This window comes from Lissotriton vulgaris, chromosome 11, assembly GCF_964263255.1.
Source record: "Lissotriton vulgaris chromosome 11, aLisVul1.2, whole genome shotgun sequence".
NCBI classification, from domain to species: domain Eukaryota; kingdom Metazoa; phylum Chordata; class Amphibia; order Caudata; family Salamandridae; genus Lissotriton; species Lissotriton vulgaris.
Genome location: NC_141699.1, coordinates 669,772,104 through 669,785,440, shown reverse-complemented (window position 1 = coordinate 669,785,440; position 13,337 = coordinate 669,772,104). Strand labels below are relative to the sequence as shown.

The window sequence follows — 13,337 nt, the reverse complement described above, 5'->3', positions numbered from 1 at the left end:
TGAAAAATCCATCCATGCCTAAGCCTGTGGAGAAAATCACTGGTGTAAAAATGGTGAAAACTGCTCCTTATGTCACAAGAAGAAACTGAACGACAACATGGTCAACACTTTCCAAGGAAGTCTTATTACATAGTAACTAATCAAAGCAAACTTGTTTAGAATTTGATACAACTGAGAGCTTGAGTGAGGAAGTTGACACAGCACCCTGAAAATGTTCAGATAAATATTCCTAATGACTTAACTTGCAATATCTGCTTAGCTGCACATACGTAAAGGACCCCCCAGCCAATGTAATGTGTCAGCCTTCTTGTAAGCAAAAATAAAATAAGTAAATGTATTTAAATCTCACAAGTTATCCAATATGTGGCGTTCGCTTTCATTAGCATTTGGTGTTCCTGATTATTTTACCTCATGGTCAGATGTTGATTATCTCACAAGCATGTACATTTGTGGAACACCAAAATTCTAACGATCTCCCTGATAAATGACTGTTGATCCTTTTATCCTATACACCTCTAAGGCAGGCGTTGAAATACCCTTAGGGCGCTTGAATCTAAACAAATGCCATTACAGATGAAGGAGGTAGTTATCTGCCACGGGCTCGAGAACTGATTTACTGAGTAAAGGGATCCAAAATTGAGTTGTTCAACCACTCCAGTTGCTTAAAGACAGAAAGCGTCTAATGATATCCATCAGGTCAAAGGTTGTGTTGGCTACCAAGGGGACGAAACAGACTGGGATCTCGGTAGGTTAAGCAATGTACTCAATTTGGCATTGGAAAACAGTCACTAATCACCGCTGGGCACAGCAATGCGTTGATAGAGTCCTTCAGGAAAGGGCGCGCAGTTCCGTGAGGAGAATATGCAGAGCAAAAATGGCGGGCGCTGCCGGCTTAGAAATGCGAAGCGTCTGAAAAGCAGGAGGTGGTGCGTCGCGGTTGCTACAGAAAAGCTCACCCAATGCCGCTTACATTCCGGTTGAAGAAAATAGCAGCGGCGTCAGGCCGGGCACCAGAAAGATGCTGTGACGGGTCCGTTAAAAGGTCCAGTGCGGCGGAGGAGCAGACTCACTCGGCCATTTTGCGTGGCGCCGTAGCCATGCCCCTCTGACCTTAACTTTTTAAGAACAATGATGGCATCAAGTCATTTCACCAATGACATTAATGCTACTCTTAATGCAACATTCTTCTGGTTCAACTGTCTACTTTTCATCATGTCAAGGTTAACTAAGAACACAAACAGACAGTCAAAATAATGTAGTCTGATTTGACATCTTTTTACCTTAAATATTCATAAGGAAACGTCTGGGACGCACACATTGATGCACACAATATATGTCAGACATTTCTAAACTTATTTCAGAAATATCAATTTCTGATAAGATTTAGTATATAAAAACTACCACTTGTCAGGAGAGGTCCATTGCCCAGATTATCGCCCGCAAATCTGCCAGAGATCATCCCACCTACTGCCAGCACACTTGGTAGGTTCTTTTCTCGTTCGAAGCTGATGAAGCTGAGTCCCGGAGGAAGAAAAGAATGCCTCCGTAGCGTGTGTTTGCCCATCATGAGGAACACTGTCTTTACGCCTCCGCTGATAAAGACAACCTTTGTTGTCAACAAGATATGCAGTGTATCTCTACTCCCTAAGAAAGTCTAGACTGCAAGTTGCTCTGCCTTCCATGGTCTGTTAGTGTAGTGCATGGAAGGGTGAGTAGCCAAAATATCGAAATTGAAATATCGACCTACAATAATATCGATGTTTTAATTTCAATGGTACAGAATATCGATGTCAATAATTTCGATGGACAGAATATCGACCCTTAAGTAAGTAATATCGTTGTTTTTAATATGGAAGTTAGTAATATCGATATCAAATATATCGAAATTACTAATATCGATGTAAGTAATATCGAAGTAAGTAATATCGATATCAAATATATCGATGTTACTAATATCGATATTTGTATTATTGTCATGTATTTTATTATTAATTGAATATGTATATGTGATGTTTTTTGTTAAATGTGCTACTAGTTTTAAAATATATATATACAATTTTTATATGTTAATAATGTTTTTTTTAAAGTTAATTTTGTGTTTTAGTACCGTAGCGGGCTGTGGGTTCATAGGGGAATAGGGTGGGAAGTAATTTAATTATACTAAATTAATTATTCTTTTTTAGGAATTATAAATAAATGTTAATTTTCTTTTGTGTTTAAGTTCTGTAGCGGGTTGTGGGTTTATAGGGAATAGGGTGGGAAGTAATTTAAATGTAATTAAGTAATAATTTATTTTTAATAATTGGTATTGATAATGATATTGTTAATAAATTATTAATTGGTAATCAACTTTTATTAATTGGTAATTAATAATTATTAATTGGTAATTAATTTTTATTAATTGTGTGTTGTGTGTTTATAGGGGAATAGTGTTGGAAGTAATTGGAATTTAATTAAGTAATTATTAAATTAATTGTTGGTATTAATAATTAATTTATTGCACAATAATTATTAATTGCTAATTATTTAAATTATAATTTTATGTTTATAAATATTACATTATTGTTGTTTAATCACTAATTGACAATTACATATTAAATATTATATATTGATATTATTAATGAATATAATATTAAGTAATTTTTAATTGGTAATTAATGTTTAATAATTAATTTTTTGGGGTATACACCATTATTTAATTGTTCAATATTTGTTAATTGGTAATTACTTTGTAATAATTAATATGTTTTTGTTATTAAAATTTTTACCATTTGTTATTAATTTTTAATTAATATTAATTAATTATTATTTGTTGGTATTTATTATTAATTTATTGTTAATTATTTATTCACTGGTAATTATGTTTTTAATTATTTTTTGGTATTTGTAAATAGTTTATAGTTATTTAATAATTAATTCATTAATATTTTTTTTATATTTTATCTATTTACAAGTATGTTGTTTTTAACTTCTACGCTATCCCAAAACTTTCCCTACTGTTCCACTCTCTGGAGTTGGAATAGAAATGTTTACCCCTACGCTATCCAACACTTTCCCTACTGTTGCACTCTTTGGAGTTTGAATAGTAATTTTTACCCCTACGCTATCCATCACTCTCCCTACTGTTGCACCCTCTGGAGTTGGAATAGTAATTTCTACCCATAAGCTATCCAACACTTTCCCTACTGTTGCACTCTCTGGAGTTGGAATAGTAATTTTTACTCCTACGCTATACAACACTTTCCCTATTGTTGCACTCTAGAGTTGGAATAGTAATTTTTACCCCTAGGCTATCGAACACTTTCCCTACTGTTGCACCCTCTGGAGTGGGAATAGTCATTTGTACGCCTACACTATCCAACGCTTTCCCTACTGTTGCACTCTCTAGAGTGAGAATAGTAATTTTTACCCCTACGCTATCCAAAGTTTTTCTACTGTTGCACTCTCTGGAGTGGGAATAGTAATTTTTACCCCAGCGCTTTCCCTACTGTTGCACTCTCTGGAGTGGGAATAGTAATTTTAACCCCTACGCTATCCAATGCTTTCCCTACTGTTGAACTATGTAGAGTAAGTATATATTAATTTAAATGTATATGTTTATTTATTTTAACATATGTAGTAGTTATTATTTTCAAATATGTTTTAATATTTTTAACTATATTTTAATTATATGTATTATTTACTTAATTTTACTTTATTATCAAAACATGAAAAAATCCAACATTTTTAACATCGATATTTTGACAACAATATTTCTTTCCGATATTTTTGTACTTGCCATTATGTAGATTGGACTTCGATATTTTTGTGTCGATAATTTTGTAGGTCGATTTTCTGTCCATTGATATTCTGCCAGACATTCACATGAGAGTTGATTTCAGAAAGGGTTGCTTTGGAGAACCCAGGCCGATTGGAAAGATAGCAAAGTTAGTTTAAGACAAAGTAAACCACTAGGTAAAGCATTATAGAACATATCTGATCACTCCCCATCTAAAAGCACTCAAGTCACTGTTTTCTTTTTTTAATGAGGCAAGAAGCCAACGTAGGACACTGAAAAAAACATTGAACACTTTGATCGGTCAAGCGTTTGCGGCATCGCTCTGAATAGGAAAACCAACTCACCAACCCCATGACCCTTTTCAATTAGCAGCTCTGGTCCATCCAACAACCCCCTCTTTATTTTTCAGCTATACTTTTGTAAATTAACTCTTGCTACTTATCACACCCTCTATAAGCAGTACTTGCTCCGAGGTTTCTTTGAAACAAAATTGGAAACCAAAGGCATATCTTTGAAGAACTTGAAAGCACTACCAGAAAAGCGAACCGGGATAGGCTGATGTCTCCAAGCTCCATAGTGATCGCTTCCCAGCAGGCTCATCTGAAAAATATCCCATGCAAAGACTCTGCCCCTACTGAAGACAGCAAAACAAGTAGTGTGGCAGCACACAAAACTACGTGCACAATGTGTGCAGATAATAATTTTGAAAACAATGAACAAATGTTTAACACTACATGGCAATTCTAAGACTGCCTGACTGGTTTCTTTAGGGCTTAAGACCCCAACATAAGCCATTCACATAGTAGGTTGGAAAGGGTGCAAAAACAAGAGACGGTAAAAACTGAAACAGGCCCTCGGTGTGACCCAAGAAGTGTAGCTGATACAGTGTACAACGCCCAACAAAGCCATAAAGTCTACTCTATGTGTATCTCACCTCATTCTACTGTTAAAACGATGAAAGAGATCCCCTTTCTAAGATCAAAGGTAAAACCTGTTGGATCTTGACCACTAAGGAGTGCTGACCCAAGAGCAGGGCGCCAGACACGGAGCAGTGCTTGGGGGGCAAAGGACCATAGAAAATTAATAACACTCAGCCCCCCCCTGCTTTGCGCCCACCACATCAGAAAGCAGTAACGAGCATTTGCAAATAATGCTTCAACAAGATTGCTGCTTCAAAGTTGCTGAACCCCCTTTCTCCTCACTCCTTGCAGTTTGTTGTGATGCTTCTTACGTCCAGAGACGGAGGCCTTGTTCAGGTAAGTTTATTGGAAGTAAGCAACCTGGCATCCGACCACCTCGACAGCGCAGGACAACTGTCAACTCTCGAGTGTCGTGTACCAGATGTTCCACACGGAACATAGAGAAAGAGCAGAGCGAGGAGAGAATCTTAAGAACAGGTAAGATTCCAACACAACACATCCTCTACCCTAGAAGAGAGTGAAAGAAAGGAAAGCAAATGCAAACGATCTATCAAAACATGCAATGAATAAAATGAAAACCTAACATGAAAAACATGAAAACCATACAGAATCCATCCCACTTCGGTGGAGAAAAAAAACAAACCAAAACATAAAAACATTAAGAAAGGACATAATCATTGAGATAAGCAGGAGTCTTATGCACTCTGGGCCCAACAGGCAAACTCACACTTGGAGGAGGACGAACAAGGGAATCACACGAAGACTCGCGGGCACCTGAAACAGAGGGACCATAATCACAGACCGAATCCTGGGACCGAGGGTCTCTGAAATCAGAGTCAGGCATGAGCATAGCACCCGAGCACCCCTCACCACTTGAAGCAGGGATATGAAACGAACCACCCTTCTGGTAAAGAGCGACATTCCTAAGGTTCCACCTGTCACCACCTTCCAGAACAAGAGAAAATTTGCTGACAGAAACAACACGAAAAGGGCCCTTAAACTTATGCAGACCAGCCTTAGTTCTGCCGGACTTAACTTTGACCCAATCGCCAACAGCGATCCTCCCGGACACAACAACAGGAGAACTCACGCCATCGGACAGTACCCAATCCTTTAACCAAGCAGGGACAGTTCTAGAACCAGGGGATCGCCCACGCATGACTTGGAAAGGAGACATCTTAGTGACACTGTGGGGGGTGGTCCGGTAAGACCAAACCATGTCTTGAACCAAACGTTTGGGGTCTAAATTGTTGACTAAAGCAAGTTGGATGGTACCTTTAACAAGGCGATTGGACCTTTCAACCATTCCATTGCCCATGGGGTTGTACAAGAAAGTGCGAGAATGTTTGACACCACACTTCTCAAAGAAACACCTCATCTCATTGGAGGTTAACTGGGTGCCATTGTCAGTCAAAACCATGTTGGGGAAACCCTCTGAAGAAAACAAATTCTCAAACACTTCAATGGTGGACTTAGTAGTGACATCTCTAAGAAACTCCACACAAAGCCACTTGGAATGGACATCAATGACCACAGCAGCAAAACGCATATCAAGGGGAAGACCGGACAGAGGGCCAATGAAATCTAGACACAGATTATACCAGGGTTTACCAGGATCAGAAATGTGCCCTTGATTGGCTTGAAGACCAACTTTCAACCTTTTTTCGCTCTCCTTGCAAAAAGAGCAATTCTCCACCCAAACACGAACAGTATCATCCATGCCCGGCCACCAAAACTCTTGCTTTATTCTCCTGATAGTCATGCCCTGGCCCAAATGTCCCAAGTGTGCCAGCTTGAAAATATGAGATCTCAGGCCAGCAGGTGGCACAAAACGATCGCCCCTCATAATGATCTCTGAACCTGCCAGAGACAACTCATCTAAGAGTTTCCAAAAGGGCCTGACAGCCACAGGCACCATGCTTTCTCTGGGAGCACCTCTCCTAATCAGAAGAATACCTTCTTGGAGGACAGAGTCCTTCCTCATCTCGGTCAACCACTGGTCTTGAGAAAAGGCACCCACCGGAGATTCACAAACATCCCCAACCACAGCAACGGCCTCATCCACAGTACACTTTTCAAGATCTTGATCAACCAACTTCCAGTCAACAGACAAGCGAGAAAGACAATCCGCTTGAACGTTTTTCCATCTTTGAATGAAAACAATTTCGTAAGAGTATTCCTGGAGCCTTGCAGCAAACCTTGCAAGACGAGCAGAACCTTTTCCAGCACCACCACCCGATAAAATTTTCAGCAATGGCTTGTGGTCGGTTCGCAACACAAACCTCACACCCCACAGGTATACACGAAAGTACTCAACACTCCGAGCAGCAGCCAAGGCTTCTCGTTCAATGACCGAGTAGTTCCTCTCAGCTTGGGTAAGTGTTCTTGAAGCAAAAGCAACGGTTCTTTCAAGACCACGCTGAAGTTGTGAGAACACCACACCGATGCCCGTAAGACTGGCATCTACGGTCAAGAAGGATTTGCACCCAGGATTAAAGGGGGCTAAAATACCAGCATTGCAGATATTCTCCTTGATCTGTTGAAAGGAGTCCTCTTGGGCTTTATCCCAAACAAACTTGTTGCCCTTTCTCAGTAACAATCTCAAAGGTTCGGACAGACAAGCAAAACCTTGAACAAATTTCGAATAATATTCGACTAAGCCCAAGAAAGAGCGAAGCTGATCCCTGTCACTGGGTGCTGGGGCCTGGCTGATGGCAAGTAACAGATTTTTTTTGGGATCAATGCCATCAGCGGAGATAGTATAACCTAAGTACTCGATCTTTTCAGTTAGGAAAACACACTTATCCTTGTTCACAGTTAAACCGGTGTCTTCTAATTTGAAGAGGACCTGACGCAAAGCTAAATTGTGATCATTCACACTTTTCCCAGACACTAGAATGTCGTCTTGAAAGTAGACAACCCCAGACAGACCTTTAAGCATGTTAGACATCATCCTCTGAAAGACACTAGCAGCCGAGGCGAGGCCAAACGGCATGCGAGTGAACTGGAAGGTACCCTCGGTGGTAATGAAGGCAGTCAAAGGTTTGGAGTCAGGGTGTAATCTGATTTGGTGGTACGCACTCCTCAAATCGATCTTTGAGAAGAATCTACCCCCCCCCCCACAGATTGTAACAACTCATTGATGTTGGGAAGGGGAAAGGTGTCAGTAATAATCTCCTGGTTGAGGGACCTGAGGTCAATGCAAAATCTCAACCTCCCATCGGATTTCAACGTAATTACGACGGGAGAAATCCAGGGCGAAGCTTCCACAGGTTCAATCACTTTGGTAGACAATATGTCATGTAACAAATCCTTCCAACCCTGTCTAACAGAAAGGGGAACTCTCCTTAGTTTATGCTGCACGGGAGAAGCATTGGGCTTCAAAACAATTTTATGGAAATAGTCCTTAACACATCCTAACCTGTCAGCAAATACTCTATGAGCAGCATCTAAGATGTCTTTAACTTGAACATCACGCTCAATTGTCATAATGACATCCGGCGAACAGGGATTGATCACAATATTCAAATCAAACTGGTGCATCCACCCCAAGATTGGAGGACCTTCTTTAGCTATGTACACTTTCCCATTGACACTCCTAGATTTAAAAGCGATGACCCCAAACATGTACCCCAGAACATCAATTGGTTTTCCTTGGTATCCCACAGGATCAATGTCTTTTTCAGTGAGAGGAATATTGTGCCACAAAGAAGAAAAGGTAGATTCCGGAATGATGGTGAACAAAGAGCCAGAATCAACCATAAGTAACACATTTTGACCACAAATAGAAAATATTGCGGACGGTCTAGACAACCTGGGGGAGTCACTTGTGGTACTAACTAAGTCACAACTGAATTGTTGAACAACTAAAATCCTGTTGTCAATTACATTCACTTTAGATTTGGGTTTGTCAAAAGTGTCAGAAGACTTAGCTTTATCAGGACCCTCGTTCAGTTTACACATTCTAAGGTAATGACCTTTGCGACCACATTTTCGGCAAATCTGGTCAAGGGCATAGCACTTCTTAAAATCACCTGAATGGAATTGGCTTCCACAACGCCAACATTCTTTGCTCCTGACCCTAGAAGGAAAATTGTTAGGGTTACTCTTGTTAAAACGTTTAGAGACAGCATTAACTTCATAACCTTCCACACACTCTTCATAATCAACACTGCCAATTTGAGAGGAAGGCTTATCTTTACGCTCTAATTCTTTGATACACTTCTGAGATTCTTCGATAACCTTCGCCATATCAATTGCCTCTTTTAAGGAGGGGTCTTTGGCAGCCCATAGCCTTTCCTGAATTTTCCTATGACGGCATTGTACTATAAGCTGATCACGAACTAACTCATCAGTCATGTTACCAAAACGACATTTGATGGAAAGTTCACGTAACCTGGACACAAATTCATCAATACTCTCGTTTTCAGCTTGAGGGTGAGTATAAAAGCGATATCTTGCCATAACGAGGTTGACCTCCTTGGCAAATCTAGTCTCTAGTCTTTTCAGAGCCTCTTTGTATGCGTCATCCATGGGTTGGCCATTTGGACCTAAGGCAACTGGTAAATACTTAAATACTCTTTGGCCTTCATTGCCAAGAGTGCTTAACAAGAGCGCTTTTTTCCTTTCAGGGTGGAAGTTTTTCCCATCAAGCGCAGTGATATAATTGTCTAACATTTCAACCCAGTCCTCCCAATCTATTGATGGTGTACCTGGAGCGGATAGAAACATAGGAGGCATAACAATATTTGAGGCCATAGTGAAGAACAAATGCATACAATATTGATAGACACTTTAAAAGTAATGATAACGTCAAACTTGCAAGTTAGGGTGTGCAAATCACCGTGAAAGTGTCTGCAGAACGTTGGGTGGATCAGCGTAGTCACCGAAAGGCAGTCAGGATGATGTCATAAAGCCCATTAGAACGTAAGAAAGAGCTGCGGTGAAGGACTGAAGAAAACAAAGGGAACTGCGTGGGAGATAGCAGAACGTTCACTCCTTGCAGACGTAATAATGGAGGCTGACGATGCGTTCCAATGAGGAAGAACGGGTGTCAAGAGACGTGAGAACGTCAACACGTCGACACGCCAGAACGTCAACACGCAAAGCGTCAGGAGCGTTGCAAAGACGTCAGATGCGGTGCAGTGACGTGGGGCAAACCGAAGAGCTTGGAACGTTGAAGTTCGACAAGCGAAGGAAATAAATCTTAAAGACAGTACCTTGAAAGTGGCCAAAACAGACGAAATCACTGCGGAGAAATCCGGAAGGCAGCCGAAGGCAGCCGAAGGCAAACTCAGGGCTGGAGGAGACGTCGTGGAATTACCAGGTTGCTTTTCATACGATGAAATCGAGTGAGGCAGATCCAAGCATCAGGAAAGCGTCGCCAAAAATGTTGTGATGCTTCTTACGTCCAGGAAAGCAGGAGACAGGAGACGAAGGCCTTGTTCAGGTAAGTTTATTGGAAGTAAGCAACCTGGCATCCGACCACCTCGACAGCGCAGGACAACTGTCAACTCTCGAGTGTCGTGTACCAGATGTTCCACACGGAACATAGAGAAAGAGCAGAGCGAGGAGAGAATCTTAAGAACAGGTAAGATTCCAACACAACACAGTTCTTCTGGTAATCTACGTGGAGGCAATGTGGTTAGTTATGTGAAAGGAGCAGCCCCATCTAATGGTGCGTTGCTGGCTACGATGGGCAATGGTTACCGTAAATTCTTGCTCTGCTACCATGCGTGGTGGAATAAGCTACAAATGCAGAGTCTGTGTGCCACAGTTCCGATATAGACGGATAGCTTAGGCGTAGGATAGCATTATAAATAGCAATGCTTTCAGAAAAAAAGAGAGGTCCGTTGCCGCCATGGTTAAAGGTGAAGCGCACTGGCAGTCACGCGGACAGTAATTAAAATTATTATGCAGCCCTTGCTAAAAAGAAGAAAGGCACGTGGCTGCCGTAGTTAAAATGAAGCACAGCGGTTGTCGCACTGATTGTGATTAAAATGTATTATGCAGTTGAAGAGCTCTAAAGAGCTATTTTGATTTTTTTTTAAAGTCCCTGGGAAGAAAGTAAATAGAAACTAGTGGAAGAGAACAAGTCCAGGGGGGCATCCATGGGAGTCAACAACTGAGAAAAAAATGTGGGACCATTATCCAAATAGAAGCAGCGTTTTTTAAAGGACACTCACAAAAGCCAATCAGAAGCTGGAGGAGGTCTGTAAGCCCCATGACTGAATTCAGAATGTCGAGAGACTGCTTGGCTCGACCCAAAAAAGTATGCTTTCATGTAGAACTTGTTTCAAAGTATGATAGGCACTGTGTCAGTCAATGGCGAGTGTATTCCAGCTCTAGTTTGCTATTGCAGCCCTATATTCTAACTGACAGCCCAAGAGTTCCAATGTAGGAAGCTCTTGTCATTAAGCCACATTTCATTCCTGCCACGCTGTCAGTCAGAGTGTAAGGCTGCAGCAGCAACCTGGCACTGGAATACACTCACCATTGACTGTGGAGGTGCCTTACAGACAAGCTTCACTCAAAGCCAGACCCCAGCTACCACCAGGAGTACTGGTACACTCCCAGCACAGGAGAAGTTCTAGTACTCAAGGGGAGAAATCTGAGAATTGCCAGTACTCAGTACCGGTGAGTAACGGCCCATTTAAAGCACTGGCAACTGCCAAGTGCATGATGATTACCAATGAACTGTCTGCTCACTATTTTGGTACCGTTATTCACAATATATGGCTCGGTGGCTAGCATTCAGGGCAAAGACCTCCCGGAGCCTCTTCCTAGCGTTGTCTTCAGAAGCACCTAATAGTTTCCTCATCTCTGTAGTCTTTGCCTGGGTTGATTCCTGAGGTGATTTTCCATAAGTTGTTGGCAGTATCTTACATGGGCTTGAAAAGTATTTGGATTCCACCATGAGGTGCATATATCCAGTAGGTTTAGTTCCAAGTGTATTCTGGCTGTCATACCTGTTGCTAGCGGTTCAGATAATTTGGTTAATATGTGCAAAGACAATATAACGTGTTTAAAATGTGCAAACGTTTATCTTTCTCATTTTAGTGCCCTGGCTGCAGGTCCTTGGTGGAACGCAGAGACAAGAGCAACATGAGAGTCTTCTGTACCATCTGCAAAGCCAAGAAAGGGAGCAACTATGAGTTCTGCTGGCAGTGTCTGAGACCCTGGAAAGGTGGCGGAAAATCCTCTGTGGGATGTGAGAATAAGGAGTGCAAAGACCACATCTTGGTGATACTTCAGAATTGCAAGGTCATCGACCTGCCTGACAGTGACATAAAGGGCTGCCCCTCCATTCGTGCTTGCCCCACTTGTGGTTTCCTCATTGAGCACAAAGAAATGTGCAAGTATGTAATTTGCTGCAGTTGCGGTGTGGAGTTCTGCTTCGCCTGTCTCAACACTGCTCAGACCTGCCAAATGATGAAGCCAGCAGCCAACTACATGACCTGTGCCATGCCTGTTGCGCCCAAGCAAACCACTATTCCGGTCTGGTCAGGGGGATCACAATGTGCAAGCCTGCCATCCCAAATGAATGAACTATCCCTCTAGGTCTAAATTTGACATTTATTCTTAGGTGCATGCATGAGTGGGCAAATCTATTGATAATGTATGTCTTGCTATAATTCTGTGTGTGAGCCCCCTCTTTCTTTTAAAACACATTTTATTATTTTATGCATCAAATAGCATCAACAGCATTACATGGTAATACAGTCATGCTACCATATCTGAGTGCAATTTAGTATTTAAAAATAACTGAAGACAGGGCAGTTATCATCATCATCAAAACTTTTAAAAACCATAAAAGACTGGGTAGTCAATTGTTCTGAGCCCCCTCATAACGGATATTTATTTATCCGCTTGAGAGACTCTCGGAAAGGGATTTCACACTTCACATTCGAGAGAAAAAAACTCCACTAAGGCTGCTCTCATGCTATCTGTGGAACAACAAAGCAGATGAAGAGTGTCCTTTTCCAAAGGCAAGTGACAGACTGGAAAAATTTGAGCTATGAGCTGGTTTGAGTATGTGCCATTTCGTAAGCTTTTATTTCCAGCAAAAGGTTGGTGCTAATGTAAACATTACCTAGGACAAGGGAAGAAGGGAATTTACTGTCATCATCAATTGAATTAAAGATTGACATCATCCTGTTTCCCATTCTGGTGCTATTTACATGTATTTTTATTTTGTTCACCATAATGTTAATATCTGCAATTACACGTGTTCATATCTTCTGCACTAATACAGAGCTCTGATATACAATAAAGCCTTCTACAAACAATAGTGTTTGTTCTTGTGTGCCTGGATCCTTCAGGAAAAGTTGTTCCATCTACCTACTGAAATAAAACCTATACCTGGCAGTTTCTGACTAGAGCTGACACCTGCGTGTGTTATCTCTAGACAGATTGATGGAGATGCATGGGACGATATTGATCGGTTAATCCCACTCAAGCTAGTAAATTGGTTCAAGCCCGCGCTTCTCAGAGAGCCAAGGCGAATCAAGTGGGTCTTGATTACAAAGGGACGTGCGAAAATGCATCAGTATTATGGTCCTATGCATCTCCCATCGAATTCCAACTGCCTCTTTCTGTAATGCTGAGCTCCTCTGACTGATTGCTCAGAAAACATGACT

General features: G+C 41.2%; 1 protein-coding gene across 1 annotated transcript in view; it reads left to right on the top strand.

Annotated features, from left to right (window-relative positions):
* Nucleotides 1-12,986, top strand: part of LOC147683315 (uncharacterized) — a 112,669-nt gene extending 99,683 nt beyond the window's left edge. The window contains exon 4 of the mRNA XM_086943763.1: nt 11,758-12,986. Coding sequence (XP_086799889.1) covers nt 11,758-12,258 — 501 coding nt within the window. The 3' untranslated portion in view covers nt 12,259-12,986. The remainder of the gene's footprint in view (nt 1-11,757) is intronic.
* The last annotated feature ends 351 nt before the right edge of the window (nt 12,987-13,337 follow it).